The following is a 26,402-nucleotide window of genomic DNA, read 5'->3' as shown; positions in this document are numbered from 1 at the left end:
TCTCCTCCCCGGCACGCACCCTCCCCAACTCGCCCCCGCTCCCTCTCCTCCCCGGCACGCACCCTCCCCAACCCACCCCCCCCCCCCCTCCTCCCCGGCACGCACATGCTCCATCACTCACCCTCCCCCCTTTCCTCCCCGGCACCCCCCTTCTCCTCCCTGGCATGCACCCTATCCAACTCCCCCCTCTCCTCCCCGGCATGCACTCTCTCCATCACTCGCCCTCCCCAGCACACCTCCGCTCCAGCCCGGCATGCACCCTCCCCAACCCCCCCTCTCCTCCCCGGCACGCACCCTCCGCAACCCCCCCCCCCCCCTCCTCCTGTCAAGCACCCTCCCCAACCCCTCCTCTCCTCCCCGGCTCGCACCCTCCCCAAACAGCCCCTCTCCTCCCGGCACGCACCCTCCCCAACCCCCCCTCTCCTCCCCGGCACGCACCGTCCCCAAACCCCCCCCCCCTGGCATGCACCCTCCCCAACCCCCCCCTCTCCCCCCCGGCATGCACCCTCCCCAAACCCCCCCCGCTCCTCCCCAGCACGCACCCTCCCCAACCCCCCCCCTCCTCTCTGGCATGCACCCTCCCCAACCTCCCCCCCTGGCACGCACCCTCCCCAAACCACCCCCCCTTCTCCTCCCTGGCACGCACCCTCCCCAACTCCCCCCCTCTCCTCCCGGCACGCACCCTCCCCAACCCCCCCTCCTCTCTGGTACGCACCCTCCCCAAACCCCCCCTCTCCTCCCCGGCACTCATATTCCCCAACCCCCCCTCTCATCCCAGCACACACCCTCCCCAACCACCCCACCCCTCTCCTCCCGGCACGCACCGTCCCCAAACCCCCCCCCCTCCTCCCTGGCACGCACCCTCCCCTCTCCTCCCGGCACGCACCCTCCCCAACCTTCCCTCCTCTCTGGCACGCACCCTCCCCAACCCCCCCCCCCCCTCTCCTCCCCAGCACGCACCCTCCCCAACCCCCCCCCCCCATCTCCTCCTGGCACGCACCCTCCCCAAACTGCCCCTCTCCTTCCCGGCATGCACCCTCTCCATCACTCGCCCTCCAGGCCCCCCCCCCCCTCTCCTCCCCAGTTCCTCCCCTCGCCTTCCTGGCCGCTCCCCTCCTTCCCAGCACGCACCCTCTCCATCACGCACCCTCTCCATCACGCACCCTCTCCATCACGCACCCTCTCCATCATGCACCCTCTCCATCACGCACCCTCTGCAGTCCCTCCTCCCCTCCCCCCAGCACGACTGGTTGATGCCGTTAATTAGGTGGTTTGATTTACGCTGGCGTGACCTGTGGTCACGTCGGCGGGACTTCGACCCATCCGGCCCGGAGAATTGGGGCGGCCCCGGGGCCCGTTGCGTCGCGCCGGTCCTCGACATCCTCCGAGGCGCGCGTCGTGTTTCACATCGGGATTTTGGGGGAACCCTCGTGGATCGGCCGGGCGGGATTTGCGCCGCCCCGCCCGTCGATTCTCCGATCCGCCGGGGGTCGGAGAATCGCGCCCCAGGACTGGACGAACAAAGGCTTGGTCACCTATAACTCCGATAAATTGTTCTTGCATAAACCATAGGTTCCTCCTCAGAAATCCAAGAACCCGGTTGGCTTCGGGGTGTTCCCCGCTGAGTTTGGAATCTCCCCTGAAGATTGTTTTAAGGATGAAACCAGGGTATGATTGCAAGAATTTTATCGTAAAGCTTTACACTATCCAGTTGGGGAATCCTCTCTGGTGGTGATGCACGTGACAACATTTATTTTTTGGCATTTGCCATTGGTCCAGCCATTTTGGCCATCAATTATTAATGACAGCGCCATGAAACGAGGAAGTAAATTAGAAAAAAAAATCAATTGTCAGCGTGACCATATCCTGCCCACATTGGCAATTATTGCCTTTCCATAGTAATCTCTGTGCAGCCAGACATTCATGTTGGTGAAGCAGTCAGCTGCGGGGAAGGACAAAAGTGAATCTCAAATGATGAAAGAGGGAAGAAAAAAAAAATTCCCCCCCTCGCCAAAGATACCAATCTGTTGCGTGAAACAAAGTTTCAATCTTGAAGGATGTGTCAGAGAACCGGAGTTTTACAGACATTTTACTCGAGAAAACTATACAAAATCTTCCGACTGAAACTTTAGATTTTTTTAAAAATGCAAAATTTGTAAACGAAGAGAAATATCTCCCTTGGAGCTGTGAGGCCCGAGAGAAATCCCCAAGTGTATATCCCCAAACATGCCCCCCCCCCCCCCCCCCCCGCCCATTTAACCCTCAGTAGGTGCTGCTGAGTTTTCGTTTTCAGCAGGAGGGGAAGGGAAAGCAGCCACTTCACTTCCCAGGTACAGGATGCTCTGGGCGCCCTGTACTCCCACCCGGGCAGCAAAAGCGAAACTTGCCTCCCTCGTTTCTCGGTTTCCTATTCCACTAGATGGGAGTGTACGGTTTCTTATTTCCGGAACTCGGGCTGGTGGGGGCAGGCCCAGCAGAGGAGTGCAGTGCCGGAGCGACTTGGAGGATCTTCGCCCTCAATCACTATCATCCACTCACTCACCCCGGGGAGCCTTCCAACAGCGCTGACTGCAAGGTGAGTACTGCACACTCAGCCACTCAGCTCAACATCTGCTTCATGCAGATTGTCTTCCCTTGAACCTTCTGATGGCAATACGGGTTCTCCCACTTACAAGAGGCTTCGAATTAGTTTATGCTATATACATACATACATACACACATATATATGCGGGTATCTGACAGCAGTAGGCAGGGGTTGCGAATTGGCGCCCGAATTCCTATCGTGGCTCACTTGCATTGACAAGTTTTAGACCGAGTAGATTTGTGCAAAGTTATAACAGGACAAATGCTTATAGCATGACGCGTGTTACAATGGGCAGACACGAAACCAGTGTGAGCTGCACTGACGGTGCTCGGTGGCAGACAACGTTACAGAGGCAGAACTCACTGCTGAGTTTGCAAATCCGAAGGTGCTGGAAATACTCAGCAAATCTGGCAGTATCTGTGCGAGACGAACACACAGTTCCTGTTTAACCAGAACTGGGACAAGTTTCGAGATGCGATAGGATTTGAACAAGTGACAGGTGAGGATGGACAAAAGGGACGGTCTGTGCTAGGGTTCATCATGGGACAGGTAAAGAAACAAAAGGCAGGCCTGGAGGAAGCGTGAATGGCGGGATTTACATAACTGCTATCCAAAAGCCAAAAAAAGAGGGAGGGAAAGAAGAAAGAATGCAGCAAAGATAAAGGAAACAACAGGCAGGATTCTCCGTTGCAAGACACCAAAATGGTGGGCGTGATTCTCCGCTCCCGCGACTAAGTGCCCACGCCATCGTGAACGTCGTTGAGGTTCACGACGGCGCGAAACGGCCCCGATCTCCACCGATTCAGGGCCCGAAAATGGGCTAGGATCGGGGCCGCGAGAAACTCGGGGGGGCATGTCGCGAAAGCAGCGTCGTCAGCGCGCACCGGGCATTGGCGGCGCGTATAAGCGGCGGCGCTTAAATGACGTGGCCGGCACTGCGTAACTGGCGTAACTGGTGTCACCCGCGCATGCGCAGGTTGGCCAGCGCCAGCCGGCGTCAACCCGCGCATGCGTCATTGCCGTCCTCCCTGAGGCCGCCCCGCAAGAAGATGTTGGATGGATATTGCTGGGCGCGGAGGAAAGGAGGTCCTCCTTCAGAGAGGCCGGCCCACCGATCGGTGGTCACCGATCGCGGGCCAGACCCCTTTTGAGTCCTACCACGGTGAAAGAACCCACCTCTCCCCCCCACTGGCCGCGCCCCCCAAGCGTTCCCGCGCTGTTCCTGCTGGCAGCGACCAGGTTTTGGGCAGGCCGCTCGGCCCATTGACGCCGGAGAATAGCGGGTGTAGCGGAAAATCGCCATTTTGTGTGTCCCGGGCGATTCTCCGGCCTGCGCCGCGCAGAACTCGACGGGGCCACTCTCGCCGCTTGGGTGAATTGCGGGAGGGCTTCAGACCGGCGTCGTGGGGAAAAATGGCGCGCCAGGGGATTCTCCCAACCGGCGCGGGAGTGGAGAATCGCGCCCGGTATTCGGCGATCGGACGGAGAATACCCGTTTTCAACCGAATCGGGGCCGGCGCCGTTTTCTGGATGCTCCGATCCCACCAAATCAGCGTAATCTAGGAGTACGCCGCACGTCGTTAAGACGGCATCAGCTGGTCGCTATGAGGCCCTCCCCCGATGCTCCGCCCCCAATGGGCCGAGTTCCCGACCACGCGGTCCCATGTGGTCTGAGTTTTCGTAAACTCGGCTTGGCGGCTACGGACTGTGTCCAGCTCCGGCACAGTGGGGGGGGGGGGGGCGTGCTCCTCACAGGGGGGGGGGCTTCAGTGAGGACTGGTGAGGGGTAATCTGGGGGTGGTGGGGGGGGGTTCAGGGGGACAATATTTGGCCGACTGGGTCCGCGTGCGGCTGACGCCATGCTGTATGACGCGTCCGTGCAGGTCGTCGGCATGCGCATGAGTGGCCACAGACCTGGCAATTCTCCGGCCGTTTATGTGGGAACGCAGGGAGTTTAACATGGCACAGCTGCTGGCCCCCCACTGGGCGGAGCATCGGTGTGGGGGCGTCGCTGACTTTTTCATTGTAAAACTAGACACATCCTTCGGACATAGCCTCAAAATCGGAAAATCCAGCCCAACGTGTGGGCAGAGGTTACAATGTAAAATTGTTAAACCCATTGCGTTCAAAAGGCTGTCAAATGCCCAGTCGAAAGATGAGATGCCATCCTTCGAGCTTGCTTTGAACTTCATTGGGAGACGGCAGGAAACTGAGGACTGAGATGCCAAAGTGGGAGCAAGGTGGAGAACTCAAATGACAGGCAGCTGGAAGCTCGTGGTCACACCTGTGGACTGAGCAGAGCTGTTACCCAGTCTCTACTCGGTTTCCCCAATGTAGAGGAGCAAGTAAATCACTTTTTCTCTTGGAAGGTGCTCTTGTAGCATTGGATGGTGACATGGGAGGAGACAAAAGGGCAGGCATTGCATCTCCTGCACTTGCATAGCAAGATGCCAAGGCAATGAGAAGAGCTTTTGAGTGTGATTAAGAAGTGGACCAGCGTGTTTGGAAGGGAATGGGGCCTTTGCAACGCTGAAAGGGGAGGGAAGGTGATGTTGTGTTTGGGAATAGAATCACAGCGGAAATGGTGCAGGATGATCTGTTGAAGACAGAGACTGATGTGGTGGAAGGTGAGGACAATGGGACCCCTATCATTGTTCCGGGAAAGAGCTGAAGGGATGAAAGTAGAAGTGGAAATGGAAAATACAGGGTGAAGGTCAACCATGGTGGGAGGAGGAGTCTTTGTTTGAGGGCAAAGGATGACAAATTGGAAGTGTTTGTACTGAAAATTGAATCATCAGAACAGATTCAATGAAAACAGAGAAACTGGGAGAGTGGAATGGAGTTCTCACAGGAAATGAAGTGCTCTTACTGGCAAAGGGTCTCATGCCACTATTTAAAGAAGGACAAGGAAGCTGGGAGTTCTGGTGGCTTAGTTAATGTTTACCCCTCAATCAACATCTAAAACTCAGTTACCTCAAACTGGTTATTGCTTTATTGCTGTTTTGGGATCTTTCTGTGCTCTGAAGTGCCATCTCAAACAATGCACTTGTATCGAGTTGAATTTCTTTTGCCAATCTTCCGTCCACTTTGCAAACATGTGTCTGTCATTCTGCAGCCTTCCAGACTACTAACTATAGCCCCCATCTTGGTACCACCTTGATAATCCAATACCATAGCTCCAATCCCTAACTCCATTTTTTAAAAGTTTTAATTCTCATACCTGGCATGCTAGAAATAGGTAACACCGATCTCGGTTGTGCACCATAGTTGTAATGAAACAGAAACTACTGTAAGCAGAGGAATGTGTAGTGCTCAATCTAGTCCAGAGGTTATATTAATAGACCCAAAGCAATAGCCATTTGTTAGAAAAATAACTTTCTACATTTTATATAGCATCTTTCACAAGTTCAGGATTTTCCAAATGCCGCACAAGCCACGATGACTTTGAAGCGTATTTGGTTACAGTTGTAATAAAAGTAAAGATTACAGGTCTTCATGCAACTATAGAGTTTTAATTTACATTCTTTATCAATAGCTCATAGCAATGCCTTTACAGGAAGACATTTATAAAAATTCATTCATGGTATGTGAGCATAATTTGCAAAGCCAACATTATTTCTCTGGAGAAGGTCATGATGAGCTGCCTCCTTGAACCCCAGCAGTCATGTGGTATCAGTATACCCGTAGTGCTCTTAGGGTTAGGAAGGAAGTTCCAGAAAGGATAGCAATATATTTCCAAGTCAGGATGGTTCGTGGTTTGGAAAATAACTTGCAGTGAAACTGCTGTCAGTGGAGCTTTGGAGGGTGGGGGAGTGCAGGGCAGGTAAGTAGGGGCCTGTGGGAAGTTGGAGGGGTGTTGGGTGGGCGTCCTGGAAGAAGGGGGAGGGGTGCTGTGAGGAGGTTTGGGGGCGCCTGAAGAGGGGGGACCCCCAGGGACCCCATAGCGGGGCATCCTCACTTGGGGGATGTGGGGCAGTGCCCATGTTTGTGGGGGACCCACAGGCTCACTTAAAGATCAGGACACCCTTTCAAAACGGTGGCCCGATCTCTGAGGTCAGTTTCCCATTCTAAGTGTGGGCTAAACTTTGAGAAACTTCCCAGGGCCCCCAAAAAGTGACTAAATCTAATTGAATAGTGGTGGGGAACTCGCTGGCAGAGTGGGCAGGAAACTCCCTGAAAAACCCGCTACAAATTGATGCACGATCAATGACCACTAAAGCGAGGTTGTAGTCCAACTGAAGGCTTTAATAAGCTAGATGTTTCCCCCAGCAGCTCAGTTACAGAAAGACGGCTGCTGGGGCGGCACGGGCTCTTATACCCCGCCTTGCAGGGCGGAGCTACCATACAGCTTGACAAATAGGAAACGTAGAATATCTACCAATGGTGTTGCAGCATTACCACGTACCGTAATACCTCTACACAAACTGCCACACAAATTAACTTCAAAATTTTGGGGGAGAATCGCGCCCAGAATAAACTGTACTGTGGAGTGGGCGGATCAATCGGCAAATTAAGTTCCATTAAAGTGTGGGGTGGTTTCCTTGAGCAGAATTGTGCAATCTCCCTTCAGAAATGTAAGATGTTCCCTCTGGTTTCATTACAATAAATCTATGCAACACCTATCCCATTCTTAGGTTTGTTGTGAAGAACCTCAAACAGGATTTATTACGCTACCGACTTTCCGTTCCCTGTGTTTACTGGAAACCATTTATTTTTTTAAAAAATATTTTAATTCTTTTTCACATTTTCTCCCAAATTTACACCCACCAACAATAAACAATAATCAGTAACGAATGCAGTATCAATCCCCATATCAATAACAACAATCCCATCCTCCCACCAAACCCCCAAACAGCAGCCCGCATGTTCACATAAACAAATAACAAAAAGGAATCAGGAATCACCCACAGTCACCATTAACACAGACAGTCCCCCTCTCCCCAACCCTCCCAACGCCCCCTCCCAATGTTTGATGTAATCCAATGTGCGTAATGAATAACGCCCATGAATTGTAGAACCCCTCCATCCTTCTCTCAGTTCAAGTTTGACCTTCTCAAGAGTCAAGGATTCCAGCAGGTCCCCCCGCCATGCAAGGCACAGGGTGGAGAGGTTGATCTTCATCCCAACAGACCTGCCTTTGGGCAATCAACGAGGCTATGACATCTGCCTCCGAACCCGTTTCCAACCCCGGCTGGCCCAACACCCCGAATTTGGCCTCCCAAGGGCCCGGGTCCAGTTTCACGTGCACCGCTTTCGAGATTACCCAGAAAACCTCCTTCCAGTAATCTTCCAGCTTTGGACAGGCCCAAAACATATGACCCCCCCGCAACGTTCACACACATCTTCTACCCCTCAAAGAGCCGGCTCATCCTCGCCCTTGTGAGGTGTGCTCTATATACCACCTTCAGCTGTATCAGCCCCAACCTCGCGCATGAGGTGGAGGCGAAGAACCTCTGGAGAGCACCTCACACCAGAACCCCTCCTCCATACCCTCTCCCAACTCTTCCTCCCACTTTGCCTTGATCCCATCCAGCGGTGCCTTCTCCTCTTCCAAAATAGCCCCGTAAACTGCCCCATTATCCAGTCCCCCTGTCGTCAGCACCTCCTCCAGCAATGTGGAGGCCAACTCTACCGGGAGGCTCTGTAGCTCCTTTCTGGCAAAGTCTCGAACCTGTATGTATCTAAATATTTCCCTCTGCTCCAGCCCAACCTTCGCTCCCAGCTCCTTAAATCCTGCAAATCGATCCCCAAGAAACAAAATATTTTAGTGTCCTAATTTCTTTCTCCTCCCATCTCCGAAAATTTCCATCCCACTTCCCTGGCTCAAATCTATGGTTCCCCCTAATCGGCATTTCTCTTGACCCTGCCCCCAACCCGAAGTGCTAGCAAAACCCCCTCCAAATTCTCAACGAAGCTATTACTACCGGACTCGCTGAGTATTTCCCCGGGGCCATCGGGAACAGTGCTGTTGAGAGCGCCTTCTGTTCTGACCCCCCCCCCCACACACATTCTTCTCCATTTTGGCCCCTCTGACCCAGCTCCGTACCTACTCCACATTCGCTACCCTGTAATAATAAATTAGGTTCGGAAGACCCAAACCCCCTGCCTGCCTCGCTCTCTGTAGTAGCACCTTTCTAATTCTAGCCACCTTCCCTCCCCTAATTCTGGCCATCTCCCCATCTTACTGGAAATCATTTATATTTCAATATATATTCATTTACACATCTGTAACTACTCAATCCTGCCAAATCAGTCATAATTATAGGTGGGACCAATACGGTTATTGACTTTAGAGCCTTTGCTTATAATAGCAAGCCTTGACTCATCAAGTGTTCACATAACCTGCTTAGTTTCGATATGTTGAAGAAATAAATATAAAATACTTCAATATCCATTCCAGACCACCAGAGGGTGCTATTGTAACATCCTTGAGTCCGGCTCGTATAAAAGTAGTTATTGTACAAAAGTGAATCCACTACCATGTAAAATTTTCAGATTGCATAAAGGAGCAACTTACGCTTCTGAATTTGAGAACGTGTTTACTGCGAATTTTCTGTCAGCTATTTGTTAATTTTTAATAATTCTATCATGAAATATGTAATTTTTTTTAAATACAAGCCTTATGGGGAGAGTTTTAACCTCAAGAAATGGGTGGGTTTGGGTCAGGTGGGAGATAAAAGATTAAAAAATCTGAATCTCAACTTGTATCCAACCTTTCAATTACTGATCTTCCACTCCCGGGGGAAAGGTTGGCAATTTAAGTATAACAATAATAATAAATGAGACCACGTGCCTCATTTTTTGCCAGCATTTCTGATTTAACTCCGGACAGTCAGGCCGAAAGATCGGACAGCTACAGCAAGGTGAGGACTGCTGCATTCAGGGATGAAGTGCCTTTCAACTTACCTGCTGGATTCAGCATATCTGCTTCACCAAACCCCTGCTGCTAAATATTGTCCCTTGCTCCGCAGAGGCCTCTGATTCCCCCTTGGGCTCCTACCTCCCTGACTACCGCTCCTTCCTGAGTCAGTGCTTGGACCTACCTGGTTTTGAAGCCTCTTATTCAGCACTCCCCATCAACCAGGCAGCCACGCCTTTTAATCAGGCTGACTTCTAGACAGGGCACCTATTGCCGACATCGCATGCATGCTGTGTAGTTAAAATCTCACAACATGTAAAGAAATCCCAACTTCCGGTTTTCCTGCCTATTACAGCATCTAGAGTACAGGTAAAAGAATGTCATATGTTATGGGAGAGGTGTTTTCAGAACCTCAAAATGTATCATGGAGTCCAACCAACCTCTCCCTTTAATGTATTTGTTGCTTTTCCGAGCACACGGCTTGTTCTCCAGGTGTGATATTACGATCATGGACACGTGGGTTTTTAAACAAAACAATGTTTATTCCATGAACTCAACTTAATCTTTTAAAATAAACATTGGATCTCTTCACACTCCTTACTTCAGAGATAACCCCGAAAATATTACAACACTACCCAATCCTGCAAACTGTTCTTTTAAACCTCCAAAAAACTTCAACCCTTCAAAAATAGGAGCACAACAGGTTACATTCAATATATTTATAGTCTTGGATTTGCAGAAATCACCAGACCAGCTCTTTTCCTTCCTGCCGCTCTCAGCAAACCAGCCAGGCACTTTTCAGCTGCTCTCTCAAAACTGAAACTTCAAAATGGCTCAGCTAAAAGCCCAGCTCCACCCACACTCTGACATCACTGCACTTCTTAAAGGTACATTGCTTAAACATCCATTTCTTAAAGGCACTCTCACATGACACATACTACAGCTGTACAGGGCCTTGGTGAAACCACACCTGGCGTATTATGTGCAGTTTTGGTTTCCTCATCTAAGAAAGGATATACTTGCCAAAGAGGGAGTGCAACAAAGGTTCCCCAGGCTGATTCATGATTGTTAAATGAGGAGAGATTCGCTCAACTGCGCATGTATTCACTGAAATTTAGAAGACTGAGTGGGGTCCCATTGAAACATGAGATCCCCACTCATGTTTCAATGAGTGAACAGGGCTGGACAGACTGGATGCAGAAATGTTGTTTCCTCTGGCTGGGGGTGTCTAGAACAAGGGGCCACAGTCTCAGGAAATTTAGGACTGAGATGAGCAGAAACATCTTCACTCAGAGGATGTGGAATGAACCTGTGGAATTCTCCACCACAGAAGGCTGTGAAGGCCACGTCATTGAATATATTTAAGAAGGAAATAGATTTCTAGACTCTAAAGGCATCAAAGGACATGGGGAGAGCGTGGGAGTGTGGCATTGAGTTAGAGGATCAGCTATGATCATATTGAACAGCAGAGGAGAATTGTAAAACCAAATGGCCTAATTGTAAAACCAAAACTCCTGCTCCTATTTTCTATGTTTCCATCCCCTTCTCCACTCCCATCAGAACAGAAATTTAAAATTTCACCCCCCCCCCCCCCCCATACACACACAAACTTGAATTACAAAGGGATTGACATAAAACTGCTTTTGAAATTTTTAAAAATTGTGAGTGATTTCCCTGGTTTACCTTTTTATGTTGCAGGTACATACGAACATACGGGGAACAGCAGTCGCCCACAGGGCCCCTTGAGCCTGCTCCACTATTCAATAAGATCATGGTTGATCTGTTGTAACCTCAAGTCCACATTCCTATCCTTGCTTATCAAGAATCTATCTAGCTCTGTCTTAAAAATATTTAAAGATTCCAGTTACAATGCCTTCTGAGGAAGGGAGTTCCAAAGACACAGTAAAGTCAGAGAAAACAATCTCCTCATCTCTGTCTTAAACAGGCCACTCCTTTACCCGCCGAACCTGCACATCTTTGGGTTGTGGGGGTGAAACCCATGCAGACATGGGGAGAATGTTCAAACTCCCCACGGACAGTGACCCAGGGCCGGGATTCGAACCCGGATCCTCAGCGTCGTAGGCAGCAGTGCTAACCACTGTGCCACCATGCCATCCATCTCAATTACTTTTAAACAGTGATCCCTAGTTCCAGAGGGTCCCCTGAGTGAAACTTGTTGGTTAAGTATAATATATATGTGGTGGTATGTATTAGGGGCAGTACGGTACCTGTGAAGCCGAGAGGCTGTTGACTGACAGGTCCAGGGCCCTGGTTGGATCTGCCGCCTGCTGGCTCCGCCCAGAAGGCGGAGTATAAGAGCTCAAGTTCTCCCAGCAGCCGCATTCTGTAACTGAGCTGCTGGGGAACAAGTCTTGCTTATTAAAGCCTCGATTGACTTCATCACTTCTCGACTTGAGTGAGTAAGTGTCCGGATCGCCCCGGAGTGTCTGCGAATCAGCCCCCATGCAGCAATCTCGGCGGCGATGTTTAAACACTGGCTAGCATGCTTCGAAGGTTACCTTCGAACGGCCCCCTGCCGGACCACGGGAGATCAGAAAATGCAGGTCCTGCATTCCAGGGTGAGCCCGGAGATCTACACGCTCATCGAAGACGCGGAGAATTTCCTGACGGCGCTCGCCATGCTGAAAGGAGTCTACATTCGGCCCATAAACCAGGTCTACGCACGCCACCAACTCGCGACGAGACGGCAAATCCCCGGAGAATCGCTCAACGAGTTCTACAGCGCGCTGTTGATTTTGGGCAGGAGCTGCAACTGCCCGTCGGTGAGCGCAAACGAGCACACGGAACTCCTAATCAAGGATGCTTTTGTGGCAGGTATGACTTCTTCTCAAATTCGCCAAAGACTGTTAGAGAGAGACTCGTTAGGACTCACAGAGGCACGGGCCCTTGCGGCCTCCCTCGACGTGGCCTCACAAAATGCCCGCGCCTACGGCTCCGACCGCGCGGCAGCCCCTTGGACTCCGTGGATCCCCGTTGCGACCGACTCCCCGGCAACCCCCACCCCCCCCCCCGCAAGCGGCTAGAGCACCAGACCATCCCGGTGGGCCCCGCTGGTATTTTTGCGGGCAGGCGAAACACCCCCGGCAGCGCTGCCTGGCCCGCTCAGCTATTTGTAAAAGCTGCAGCAAAAAGGGGCATTACGCAGCGGTGTCCCAGTCCCGGGGGGCCGCTGCAATCTCCGGGGGAGAATGGGGACAGCAGACTCAACCCCCCCCCCCCCCCCTAGTGATCCATGTGCAGCCCGCGGGCTCCGCCATTTTGGGTCCCAGACACCACGCGGGGAGGAAGGGCGCTGCCATCTTGTGACCCCCCGGCCACGTGCGATTCATGGGGGGTGGCCATTTTGTCCACCCCCTACCGCGTGCGATCCATGGATGCTGCAATCTTGGCTGATAGCCAAGGACCCCAGCATAGACGGCTCCACGGGGTCGGAAGAAAGCGCCACGATGCAGCAACCAAGACTGGCTTCGGTGACCCTGGACCAATCGCGGCCCCGGACTCTCCAAACGGCAACGACAACGGTGATGGTCAACGGGTACGAGACGCCATGCCTAATCGACTCTGGGAGCACGGAAAGTTTTATCCACCCGGATACGGTAAGACGCTGTTTTCTTTCTATTCGTCCGAGCACCCAAAAGATTTTCCTGGCAGCGGGATCCCATTCCGTAGAGATCAAAGGGTTCTGCATCGCGAACCTAACGGTGCAAGGGAGGGAGTTTAAGAATTCTAGGCTTTACGTCCTTCCCCAACTCTGCGCTCCCACTCTCTTGGGGTTAGATTTCCAGTGTAACCTCCAGAGCCTTACGTTCCAATTCGGGGGCCCAATACCCCCACTCACTATCTGCAGCCTCGCAACCCTCAAGGTTGAACCGCCTTCCTTGTTTGCGAACCTCACCCCGGATTGCAAACCCGTCGCCACTAGGAGCAGACGATACAGCGCCCAGGACCGAACATTTATCCGGTCTGAGGTCCAGCGGCAGCTGAAGGAAGGCATCATCCAGGCCAGCAATAGTCCCTGGAGAGCCCAGGTGGTAGTTGTGAAGACCGGGGAGAAGCAGAGAATGATTATAGTCAGACCATCAATCGGTACACGCAGCTCGATGCGTACCCTCTCCCCCGCATATCCGACATGGTCAATCGGATTGCACAGTACAAAGTCTTTTCCACCGTAGACCTCAAGTCCGCATACCACCAGCTCCCCATCCGCCCGAGTGACCGCAAGTACACGGCCTTCGAGGCAGACGGGTGGCTCTACCACTTTTTAAGGGTCCCATTCGGCGTCACGAACGGAGTCTCGGTCTTCCAACGGGAGATGGACCGAATGGTTGACCAGCACGGGTTGCGGGCCACGTTCGCATACCTCGACAATGTAACCATCTGCGGCCATGACCAGCAGGACCACGACGCCAACCTCCGCAAATTCCTCCAGACCGCTAATGCCCTGAACCTCACCTATAACGAGGAAAAATGCGTTTTTAGCACCAACTGTCTGGCCATCCTGGCATATGTAGTGCGCAATGGAGTGATAGGCCCCGACCCCGAACGCATGCGCCCCCTTATGGAATTTTCCCTCACCCACTGCTCCAAAGCCCTGAAACGCTGCCTGGGCTTCTTTTCGTATTACGCCCAGTGGGTTCCCCAGTACGCAGACAAGGCCCGCCCGTTAATCCAGTCCACTACCTTTCCCCTGTCGACAGAGGCTCGCCAGGCCTTCAGCCGCATCAAAGCGGATATCGCAAAGGCCACGATGCACGCAATCGACGAGTCCCTCCCCTTCCAGGTCGAGAGCGACGCATCCAATGTAGCTCTGGCGGCCACTCTCAACCAAGCAGGCAGACCCGTGGCCTTTTTCTCTCGGACCCTCCATGCCTCAGAAATCCGCAACTCCTCAGGGGAAAAGGAAGCCCAAGCCATAGTGGAAGTGGTGCGACATTGGAGGCATTACCTGGCCGGCAGGAGATTCACTCTCCTCACTGACCAACGGTCGGTAGCCTTTATGTTCGATAATGCACAGCGGGGCAAAATCAAGAATGACAGGATCTTGAGGTGGAGGATTGAGCTCTCCACCTATAACTATGAGATCTTGTATCGTCCCGGAAAGCTGAACGAGCCGTCCGATGCCCTATCCCACGGCATATGTGCCAACGCACAAGTAGACCGCCTCCAAGCCCTCCACGAGGACCTCTGCCACCCGGGGGTCACTCGGTTTTACCATTTTGTGAAGTCCCGCAACCTCCCGTACTCCGTCGAGGAGGTACGTACAGCCACCAGGAACTGCCAAAACTGCGCAGCGTGCAAACCGCACTTTTTCAGGCCAGATAGAGCGCACCTGATAAAGGCTTCCCGTCCCTTTGAACACCTCAGTATGGATTTCAAAGGCCCCCTCCCCTCCACCGACCGCAACGCATACTTCCTGAACGTGGTGGACGAGTACTCCCGTTTCCCCTTCGCCATCCCCTGCCCCGACATGACAGCGGGCACAGTCATTAAAGCCCTCGGCACCATCTTTACACTGTTCAGTTTCCCCGCGTACATCCATAGCGACAGGGGGTCCTCCTTCATGAGCAACGAACTGCGTCAGTTCCTGCTCAGCAAGGGCATTGCCTCGAGCAGGACGACCAGCTACAACCCCCGGAGGAACGGTCAGGTAGAGAGGGAGAACGGTACGGTCTGGAAGACCATCCTACTGGCCCTACGGTCCAGAAATCTCCCAGTTTCCCGGTGGCAGGAAGTCCTCCCGGATGCCCTCCACTCCATCCGGTCACTGCTGTGTACCACCACTAACCAAACGCCCCACGAGCGTCCCTAGGAAGTCCTGCTCCGGAACGTCGCTGCCGACCTGGCTGGCAGCCCCAGGACCCATCTTGCTCCGAAAGCATGTGCGGGCACACAAATCGGACCCGTTGGTCGAGACGGTTCACCTTCTCCACGCAAACCCTCAGTACGCCTACGTGACGTACCCCGACGGCCGACAGGACACGGTGTCCCTGCGGGACCTGGCGCCCGCCGGAAACACACGTACACTCCCAACACCGATCACCCCCTCCCTGCCACCGGCGCACCCCACGACTACGCCCTTCCCGGGTGGATCGGTCCTCCTCCCATGCCCGGCCAGGAGTAAAGAAACAGGGACGAACAGCGCAACGCTCCCAGAGACGACAGTGCCCGAGCCAGCACCTGCACCACCATCGGGGCTGAGGCGATCGACAAGGATGACCAGGGCACCCACTCGACTCGTGTAATCCGTGTGACACAAAAAAAACTTGTAAATAATTCTGACAAAACCTGTACATAGTTGACTGTTGGGCTAAATGCATAGCCACTGTACAAAATTAGTTCCAGGACCAGCCTTGTAAACCCCTACCACCATGCGAACCACCACCCCGCCGGGTTCTTTTTTAACAAGGGTTGAATGTGGTGGTATGTATTAGGGGTAGTACGATACCTGTGAAGCCGAGAGGCTATTGGCTGACAGGTCCCGGGTCCTGGTTGGATCTGCCGCCTGCTGGCTCTGCCCAGAAGGCAGAGTATAAGAGCTCGAGTTCTCCCAGCAGCCGCATTCTGTAACTGAGCTGCTGGGGAACAAGTCTGGCTTAATAAACCCTCGATTGACTTCATCACTTTTCGACTTGAGTGAGTATTTGATGCGCTACAATATAATAATAATATAATTTATAACATAATATAATATTAAGTATAATATAGTAATTTCACATTAGCAGTATTCTAGCTCTTTCCCTTGCTTTTGGCTTACACATTCCGTACCTTTTTGAGAAAATCACTTCAAAGTAAACTGTCTAAATAGGAGACTAGGACACATGGTCACATGAGCAAAATGCAGGTTTAAGAGTGACATCAGGAAACCCATCTTCACACAGAGGGATGGATCTTGACTTTGTGCAACAGTGTAAGATGAGTGATCGTGAATCGGCAGCCGGTTTTACATTTTTAATTCCACTATGGGAGAGCTATGAAGTGGGCTGCCAATTTGCTATCTACCTTTCCAAGAACTGCCCCAAAACGTGATCAATACATAGAGTGGTTTCATATAGATTGGAGGTAGTGAAAACCCTGAACTCATTTAAGAACAATTTGAATCTATAACGGAAGTCCTACAGGATGGTTCCAGATCACGGAACTAAAATGGGTCAAATAACTTCCCCCTTCTGTAATTACCTTGTGAATATTTATTTGCCATTTGTAATTCTTCTCTTGATCCGTCACTAATTCCTTCAAGGTATGATCAAGTCATGGCTGAAGAAGGAGTCTATTCTCAGCAATTATTTAAACATTTGCAAAGCAATTTCATTAACCTTAATGCCCTTTTTAATTTTTTTGCATTTCTATCAGGTTTTTATGTGGGATGTTCTCTAATTTAAAATGTATGATACTGAATATGAGCGCAATCAAAGTAATTAAACCACAGTGATGGTCTTGTCTTGAGATTAAGTTCTGTTATTTTTCTCATTTTGACAGATGGTCCTTTTATCGCAACTGTTTGCAGAGGACATACCATTACCTCGTGGAAATTCAGCCACATGGGCTTCCATCATTGTTATGTTTGCATCTCTCACCTGTATGCTTTGTTCCACTGAAGTAAATATCGTGCAACAAATCATATTTCAGCTTTTCGTGTCGCTTCTAGCTGGAAGTATGATAAAGCTTTGTGAATTTCTGGAGGAATGCCGGCACATCCCTTCAAGGTATGTACGTGTCATAACTAAAGAAGGACTCTCTTTTCCGGCAATTATCGAAACATAACATTTGCAAAGCAATTTCACTAACCTGAATGCCCTTTTTAATTTCTGTGCACCTCTATCAGGTTTTATGTGGGATATTCCCTCATTTTTTATATAAGGCGGGAACCGGAAGTTCGACCTGGAACCGGAAGTTCGACCCACGGACTTCTGGGAAGGTTCCCCCCCCCCCCCCACCAATAAATTCTGGTGGAGAGGAAACCCGAGACACTACACGTGTAGTGTCTCCTACCCGCCCTCCTCCTCTAACCTAATAATAAGACCCATTGGTGTGAGGTAAGTGGCATATTTGCATTATTTTATTTTTTTTAATTAATTTATTAATCAGATCTTGGTTGGAAGTTAGAGGGATGGCAGGGAAGGGAGTGCAATGTTCCTCCTGCAGGATGTTTGAGGTGAGGGATGCCGTTAGTGTCCCTGTTGATTTTACCTGCAGAAAGTGCAGCCATCTCCAGCTCCTCCAAGACCGAGTTAGGGAACTGGAGCTGGAGTTGGATGAACTTCGGATCATTCGGGAGGCAGAGGGGGTCAAAGATAGCAGCTTCAGGGAATTAGTTACACCAAAGATTGGAGATAGATGGGTAACTGTAAGAGGGACTGGGAAGAAGCAGTCAGTGCAGGGACCCCTGCGGTCGTTCCCCTGAGTAACAAGTATACCGCTTTGGATACTTGTGGGGGGGGGACTTACCAGGGGTAAGCCATGAGGTACGGGCCTCTGGCACGGAGTCTGTCCCTGTTGCTCAGAAGGGAAGCGGGGAGAGGAGCAGAGCATTAGTAATTGTGGACTCGATAGTCAGGGGCACAGATAGGAGATTTTGTGGGAGCGAGAGAGACTCACGTTTGGTATGTTGCCTCCCAGGTGCAAGGGTACGTGATGTCTCGGATCGTGTTTTCCGGGTCCTTAAGGGGGAGGGGGAGCAGCCCCAAGTCGTGGTCCACATTGGCACTAACGACATAGGTAGGAAAGGGGACAAGGATGTCAGGCAGGCTTTCAGGGAGCTAGGATGGAAGCTCAGAACGAGAACAAACAGAGTTGTTATCTCTGGGTTGTTGCCCGTGCCACGTGATAATGAGATGAGGAATAGGGAGAGAGAGCAATTAAACACGTGGCTACAGGGATGGTGCAGGCGGGAGGGATTCAGATTTCTGAATAACTGGGGCTCTTTCTGGGGAAGGTGGGACCTCTACAGACAGGATGGTCTACATCTGAACCTGAGGGGCACAAATATCCTGGGGGGGGAGATTTGTTAGTGCTCTTTGGGGGTTTTAAACTAATGCAGCAGGGGCATGGGAACCTGGATTGTAGTTTTAGGGTAGGGGAGATTGAGCGTATAAAGGTCAGGAGCACAGATTTGACTTTGCAGGAGGGGATCAGTGTTCAGGTAGGTGGTTTGAAGTGTGTCTACTTCAATGCCAGGAGTATACAAAATAAGGTAGGGGAACTGGCAGCATGGGTTGGTACTTGGGACTTCGATGTTGTGGTATTTCGGAGACATGGATAGAGCAGGGACAGGAATGGTTGATGCAGGTTCCGGGGTTTAGGTGTTTTAGTAATCTCAGAGAAGGAGGCTTAAGAAGGGGAGGTGTGGCGCTGCTAGTCAAGAACAGTATTACGGTGGCGGAGAGGATGCTAGATGGGGACTCTTCTTCCGAGGTAGTATGGGCTGAGGTTAGAAACAGGAAAGGAGAGGTCACCCTGTTGGGAGTTTTCTATAGGCCTCTAAATAGTTCTAGGGATGTAGAGGAAAGGATGGCGAAGATGATTCTGGATAAGAGCGAAAGTAACAGGGTAGTTATTATGGGAGACTTTAACTTTCCAAATATTGACTGGAAAAGATATAGTTCGAGTACATTAGATGGGTCGTTTTTTGTACAATGTGTGCAGGAGGGTTTCCTGACACAATATGTTGACAGGCCAACACGAGGTGAGGCCACATTGGATTTGGTTTTGGGTAATGAACCAGGCCAGGTGTTAGATTTGGAGGTAGGTGAGCACTTTGGGGACAGTGACCACAATTCGGTGATGTTTACGTTAGTGATGGAAAGGGATAAGTATACCCCGCAGGGCAAGAGTTATAGCTGGGGGAAGGGCAATTATGATGCCATTAGACATGACTTGGGAGGGGTAGGTTGGAGAAGTAGGCTGCAAGTGTTGGGCACACTGGATATGTGGAGCTTGTTCAAGGAACAGCTACTGCGTGTTCTTGATAAGTACGTACCGGTCAGGCAGGGAGGAAGGCGTCGAGCGAGGGAACCGTGGTTTACCAAAGAAGTGGAATCTCTTGCTAAGAGGAAGAAGGAGGCCTATGTGAAGATGAGGTGTGAAGTTTCAGTTGGGGCGCTTGATAGTTACAAGGTAGCGAGGAAGGATCTAAAGAGAGAGCTAAGACGAGCAAGGAGGGGACATGAGAAGTATTTGGCAGGTAGGATCAAGGAAAACCCAAAAGCTTTCCATAGGTATGTCAGGAATAAAAGAATGACTAGGGTAAGAGTAGGGCCAGTCAAGGACAGGGATGGGAAGTTGTGTGTGGAGTCTGAAGAGATAGGCGAGATACGAAATGAATATTTTTCGTCAGTATTCACTCAGGAAAAAGAGAATGTTGTGGAGGAGAATGCTGAGACCCAGGCTATTAGAATAGATGGCATTGACGTACGTAGGGAAGAGGTGTTGGCAATTCTGGACAGGCTGAAAATAGATAACTCCCCGGGGCCCGATGGGATTTATCCTAGGATTCTCTGGGAAGCCAGGGAAGAGATTGCTGAGCCTTTGGCTTTGATTTTTATGTCATCATTGGCTACAGGAATAGTGCCAGAGGACTGGAGGATAGCAAATGTGGTTCCTTTGTTCAAGAAGGGGAGTAGAGACAACCCCGGCAACTATAGACCGGTGAGCTTCACGTCTGTTGTGGGTAAAGTCTTGGAGGGGATGATAAGAGACAAGATTTATAATCATCTAGATAGGAATAATATGATTAGGGATAGTCAGCATGGCTTTGTGAAGGGTAGGTCATGCCTCACAAACCTTATCGAGTTCTTTGAGAAGGTGACTGAACAGGTAGACGAGGGTAGAGCAGTTGATGTGGTGTATATGGATTTCAGTAAAGCGTTTGAAAAGGTTCCCCATGGTAGGCTATTGCAGAAAATACAGAGGCTGGGGATTGAGGGTGATTTAGAGATGTGTATCAGAATTTGGCTAGCTGAAAGAAGACAGAGGGTGGTGGTTGATGGGAAATGTTCAGAATGGAGTTCAATTACAAGTGGCGAACCACAAGGATCTGTTCTGGGGCCGTTGCTGTTTGTCATTTTTATAAATGACCTAGAGGAGGGCGCAGAAGGGTGGGTGAGCAAATTTGCAGACGACACTAAAGTCGGTGGTGTTGTCGACAGTGCGGAAGGATGCTGCAGGTTACAGAGGGACATAGATAAGCTGAAGAGCTGGGCTGAGAGGTGGCAAATGGAGTTTAATGTAGAGAAGTGTGAGGTGATTCACTTTGGAAGGAATAACAGGAATGCAGAATATTTGGCTAATGGTAAAATTCTTGGAAGTGTGGATGAGCAGAGGGATCTCGGTGTCCATGTACATAGATCCCTGAAAGTTGCCACCCAGGTTGATAGGGTTGTGAAGAAGGCCTATGGAGTGTTGGCCTTTATTGGTAGAGGGATTGAGTTCCGGAGTCATGAGGTCATGTTGCAGCTGTACAAAACTCTGGTACGGCCGCATTTGGAGTATTGCGTACAGTTCTGGTCACCTCATTATAGGAAGGACGTGGAAGCTTTGGAACGGGTGCAGAGGAGATTTACCAGGATGTTGCCTGGTATGGAGGGAAAATCTTATGAGGAAAGGCTGATGGACTTGAGGTTGTTTTCGTTAGAGAGAAGAAGGTTAAGAGGAGACTTAATAGAGGCATACAAAAATGTGCCTCTACTGTTCTTGTTGTCTGATTTAAATGTTGCTAACTGAAAAATATTCCTTTGAAAGTGGTCAGATTTTCTTTCACAGGTAAATCCCATAAAAGAGTGGATTCTAATTCTTCCATTAAAACAAAATTTCTGTTCTTGTGACAGTGCTTGAGGTTACCCCATAATTGCTCTGTTTAAGAAAAGAAAACCAGAAAGGCCATGGTACAGGGCTATAACAAAAACGATCTTGTGAGGGCGGCATGTGGTGCAGTGGTTAGGACTGGGACTGAGGCGCTGAGGACCCAGGTTCAAATCCTGGCCCTGGGTCACTGTCCGTGTGGAGTTTGCAAATTCTCCCCGTGTCTGTGTAGGTTTCACCTCCACAACCCGAAGAAGTGCAGATTAGGTGGATTGCCCTTTAATTGGAAAACAAAAAATTGGGTACTCTAAATTTTTAAAAAAAGATCCTGCAATCATATTTTGATGCTGAAAACTGGATATTAACATACAATTGCTATACAATGGCGTACAATTCATCACACCATTTATGCAGATATTTTATGTAGTTACACAATATAGCACTATAGTAATATAGTAACATGCAAATTACCATGTGGGACTAAAATATACCAAATGTTTTAGCCACAGTTGCAATTGTTTAACCTGTCACTTACAATTCCATTGAAAAATAGATGCTGTCAACTTAGAATGTGGCCATTTGGACCGCCTATTTGTGCTGTCCCGCCACTGATGACATTGAAAACCAGACTGTGGTGTCTGGTCTCTTTTAAGGGGTGATCGGCTGACAGGGTCACATGACCCAGAAACCCACCCGGGGACTAGGGTAGGGGTTCACCCGAGCAAGTGCGAGCTTTTGCCTCAGATCGATTCTGAACACTGGCTGGCAGCCTCAAAGCTGCAAGACTCTGTAAGACAGACTGTTGTAAATAAATATTAGTTGTTTCAAACCTAGCTGGTGAGTCAATGTTATTATATTGGCAATGAGAATAAAGTAGTGGATGGGTCCCAAGACTGTGAGTACAGAACTTGTTGAAGTCAAAGTCAGGTTGCAAAACAGAAGCGTGCTGCAGGAAGAATGCCTCTATTCGGTCCATTGGATCCCTTTGATGCCTCAATTGAGGATTGGACAGGGCATACAGAACGTCTATGTTATTATTTTATGGCCGATGGAGTAGAGGAGGAGGGAAGAATAAGCAATCTTTTTAAGCATGTGTGGGACCCATGCCTACAGTCTAATTTGTAGCCTTAAGTCCCCGAACGCACCTGATTCTAGTTCATTCACAGACTTGGTGGATTTGATGAAGGCAGAGTATCATCCAAAGCCCTCAGTCATCTTGCAGCATTTTAAGCTTAATTCCATGGGGAGAGTCCCTGGAGAGACCATTGCAACCTGTGTTACGAAGTTAAGGCAAATTGCAGAGCACTGCAACTTCGGGGCCATCCTGAATGATATGCTGAGATCGCTTAGTTTGTGGAATCATTAATGAGGCCATCTAGAGAAAGCTGTTAGTGAAAACAGGTATCAATTTTTTAGAAGCTCAGGAGGTAATTCTCGCAATGGCGAGTGCCGTAAAGGGCACACAGGAGCTTCAGAGTGCACGGAATGGCGACACGGTTCATCTGATGGGGAAGGGGGGGGGGGGGGGGGGGGTTGCAGTCAGCAGTGGTGCCAAAAGTAAAGATGCTAGTTTTAAACGGGAAGCAAATGAGGCAGCAAGTACATCCAGAAGAGTTAGGAGAGTGAATGCAACACCAAGGATCGAAGCAGAAGTGTTACCGTGTGGGGGTATTAATGCCCCAGTGGTTTGCAGATTTAAGGAAGCAGAATGCTATTCATGCCACAGGAAGGAGCACATGAGGCACTGGTGCATGATCAAGCCAAGCCTGCTTAGCACATTTCAAATACACAGTGTGGAAGATTTCCCTCCAAATTATTTTGAGTGTTCATTCATTGAACAACGTGGAAGCAGGCATGGTAACCCCCATCACAGTGGTGCTTTTGGTTAATGGTAAACCTGCAGCAATAGAAGTAGACACAGGACCACCCGCTGCCGTAATAGGGGATCACACAGACAGGTACTTGCAAGAAGGGGTTCAGCCTTGTGGTTTAAGGAATACGTGAGAACAATTGGCGACCTATACAGGAGCGGCCATCAAGATCATAGGTACAAACACCGTACAAGTGTGGCGAGGACCAAGTCTACTGGGCTGTGACTGGCTGAAAAAAATTAAATTAAATTGGACAGAAATTTTTCAAGTAAAAGGAGGTCTGCCAGAATTAATAATAAGAATGAGCTAGAGAAAATTCAGGGCCTGCAGGCGAAGATCCATGTAGACGCAGAGGCAGCCCCACAGTTTTTCAGGGCCAGACACATGCCCTATGTCTTGTTAGAAAAATGGAGACAGAATTGAAAATGTTAGATTAAGTGGGAATCATCCGGCCTGTCCAGTTCGCAGAATGGGCAGTCCCCATAGTCCGTGTGATAAAGTCAGACAAGACCGTTCACATCTGTGGGGACTACAAATTGACAGTGAATCAGGCTCCCAGACTACACAAATACCCCATTCCAAAGATAGAAGGTTTGTATTCAAAGCTGGCTGGAGACCAATCTTATACAAATTTGGACTTGAGCCATGCTTATCAGCAGCCTGAGGTGGATGATGCTTCCTGAAGTTATGTTACAATTAACATGCCGGGGTTTGTTTCTGTATACCACCTGCCTTTGGGTGTGTCATCAGCTTGTGCCATATTCCAGAGAATAGTGAAATGTTTGTGCAAGGATTGTCACCTGTAATCGTATAACTGGATGAGGATCGACGGAAGCCAAGCACTTAACTAACATGAAAGAGGTGCTAAGAAGTTTTCAAGAAGTTGGAGTTCGCCTCAAGAAGGAGAAATACGCTTTTCAGGTCAATGAAGTGGCTTACCTAGGTTACCGGGTCGATGCACATGGGATGTACGCCATGAAAGACTTGGTTGGAGCAATAAAGGAGGCACCAGGCCCCAGAAACACATCTGAGCTTAAGTCCTTCTTCGGAATGGTGAATTATTATGGGTGTTTTCTGCCAAACTTTGTCAACATTGTTTGCCCCCGTACATGTGTTACTAAAGAGGCTCCAGCAATGGTTTTGGAGGATGCTTCGGAGAAAAGCTTTTAACAAGGTAGAGTAATCATTACAACAGAAAATGCTGGCCAATCTCAGCAGGTCTGACAGCATCTTGAAACAAAGCTAACATTTATAGTCTGGATGATTCTTTGTCAAAGCTAGAGAGAACTGGAAATAGGATGAGATTTATACTGTGTGGGCCAAGGGAGGTAGTTGGAGAGGGGAGCATGGAGGAGTGGGGCTGGATAAAGGGCCAGCGATAGACAAAGATTGACAAAGATATCATGGACAAAAAGACAAGGGAATGTAACTTGTGGTGATAATGACTTAGAAGGAATCTGTTAGTGGCACATTAAGAGATCAGAACATGTGAATAGTAGAACAGAGGCAAGCAGTGTATTGAAAGACAATTTGAACATGGGAACAGATGGCCTAACCAAATGGTCCTGTTTGTGGATTTTGGAGAGGAGGTAGAAGCAGGCTTCCTGAAGTTGGAAGTCATGGAGGGAAGATTTCCAGAGAAGATGAGGTCAGTGAGGAGTGACACTCCTGGAAACAATGGCTTGATGCTCAGTGGTGGGGTCATGGTCCAGGGGGAGGTAGGAGGAAGTGTCTTGGAGTTGGTGCTCAGTCTCTGCGAGATAGAGGTCAGTGTACCAGACAACAACAGCCCCTCCCTTGTTGGCGGGTTTGATGATGAAATCAGGATTGGACCTGAGCGAGTGGAGTGCAGCACGTTCAGGAGAAGACAGGTTAGAGTGGGTGAGTGAAGCAGAGAAATTCAGACAGTCTATGACAGCCTATGCCAACAGTTCTCAATGAAAAGATCAAGAGCAGGTAAGCAGCCAGAGGGAGAGGTCCAGGGAGAGGGAGAATAATGGAGACGGGTGAAAGGATCTGTTGAACAAGGACTCCTGCGCGAAGAAGTAAGCATGGAGATGAAGGCGGCAGAAGAAGAGTTCAGCACCGTGTTGAGCCAGAAATCTGTTGAGATGGGGGTGTAAGGGTCTGAAGCTGAGCCCTTTGCATGTTCAGCCTCAGAGAGGGGAAGGTCTGAAGGTATTGTGAATACATGGAAAGGGCTGGGGTTAGAAACAATGGAATCTGAGGGACGGGGAGTGGTGGAGGGTCCTGGATGAGCGACAGTATCGAATAGTTGTTGGAGATTGAGTTCCTTAAGGCCTGAAAGGAAGAGAAATAGTTTCTTGTTAAGGCATTGGATGAAACAAAGAATTAAATAAAACTGGGGCCAAGGACCTTTTGAGAGAGGGTGAGTCGGTGCTGCTGGGGTGAGATATCGGGTGTGTGCACATAGCGATGCTAGACACTGAGCGTGGATCTCATGGTGTGACAAGAACAGAAGTCCAAGGAACGTTGTATGTCCTGAAGATGCCTGTAATCCTGGGCTGATTCAAAACATTAATGGTGGAATCTGAGTTGGAATTCACGTGGGGTAAGTTGGAGACAGAGACAATTGCTGAGGAAGGAAATATAGCTGTGAAAGCGAATTCTGGTAAACACTTTGTCAAACACCAGGAGGGAAATTGAGTGGACGGGGTGAAATAGACAAACTGAAATGCTGTCCAAGAAGAGGAGTACTTCTTCAGAGTATGCATTCCTGGAAGAGAAGTGGGAGTGAATTAAACATTAAGATTAAAGAAAATTACTGCTGATGCTGGAATCTAAAACAAAAACAGAAAATGCTGGACAGTCTCAGCAGCTCTGACAGCAGCACTTCACGTGCACCTCTTTCAATCTGGCCTGTTGCATCTGCTGGTCCATGTGGTCTACTCTACATTGGAGAGACTAAACCCAGACTGAGTGACTACTTTGCAGAACACCTTTGGTCCGTCCGCACGCAGGACCCAGACTTTCCTGTCGCTTATCATTTCAACTCACCATCCTATTCTCATGTCGACATGTCCGTTCTCGGCCTGCTGCAATGTTCCAATGAACCCCAACATTCCCTTCACAACATGCAATGGTCTATGTTTCATCCACTCTCCATGGCAAAGCATTGAATTCTATAAAAACCCTCTGCAAAAATAAACCACTTATTCTCGGATCGTGAACTCTCCAACTAAGTTCAATCATCTTACCCTGTTCAAAAGAGGAAGATTAAATGGTTTACAATGCTGTATCTGCAAAAACA

The 26,402-nt window shown here is 49.8% G+C and overlaps 1 protein-coding gene across 2 annotated transcripts in view; it reads left to right on the top strand.

The window, feature by feature from the left end:
- Positions 1–2,305: 2,305 nt before the first annotated feature.
- sting1 (stimulator of interferon response cGAMP interactor 1) overlaps positions 2,306–26,402 on the top strand; it is an 83,209-nt gene continuing 59,112 nt past the window's right edge. Inside the window, exons 1-2 of one of the 2 annotated variants that reach the window (XM_072512228.1) lie at positions 2,306–2,575; positions 16,941–17,167. In XM_072512228.1, the coding sequence (XP_072368329.1) occupies positions 2,420–2,575; positions 16,941–17,167 (383 nt within the window). In that variant the 5' untranslated portion in view covers positions 2,306–2,419. Of the gene's footprint in view, positions 2,576–3,067; positions 3,084–16,940; positions 17,168–26,402 lie in introns of those variants that run through there. The other variant, XM_072512229.1, reaches the window with a different exon arrangement.

The sequence above is a fragment of the Scyliorhinus torazame genome, chromosome 7 (assembly GCF_047496885.1).
Source record: "Scyliorhinus torazame isolate Kashiwa2021f chromosome 7, sScyTor2.1, whole genome shotgun sequence".
In the NCBI taxonomy this organism is placed as follows: domain Eukaryota; kingdom Metazoa; phylum Chordata; class Chondrichthyes; order Carcharhiniformes; family Scyliorhinidae; genus Scyliorhinus; species Scyliorhinus torazame.
Note: the sequence above shows the minus strand (reverse complement) of the source record. Positions and strands in the feature narration are given on the sequence as shown.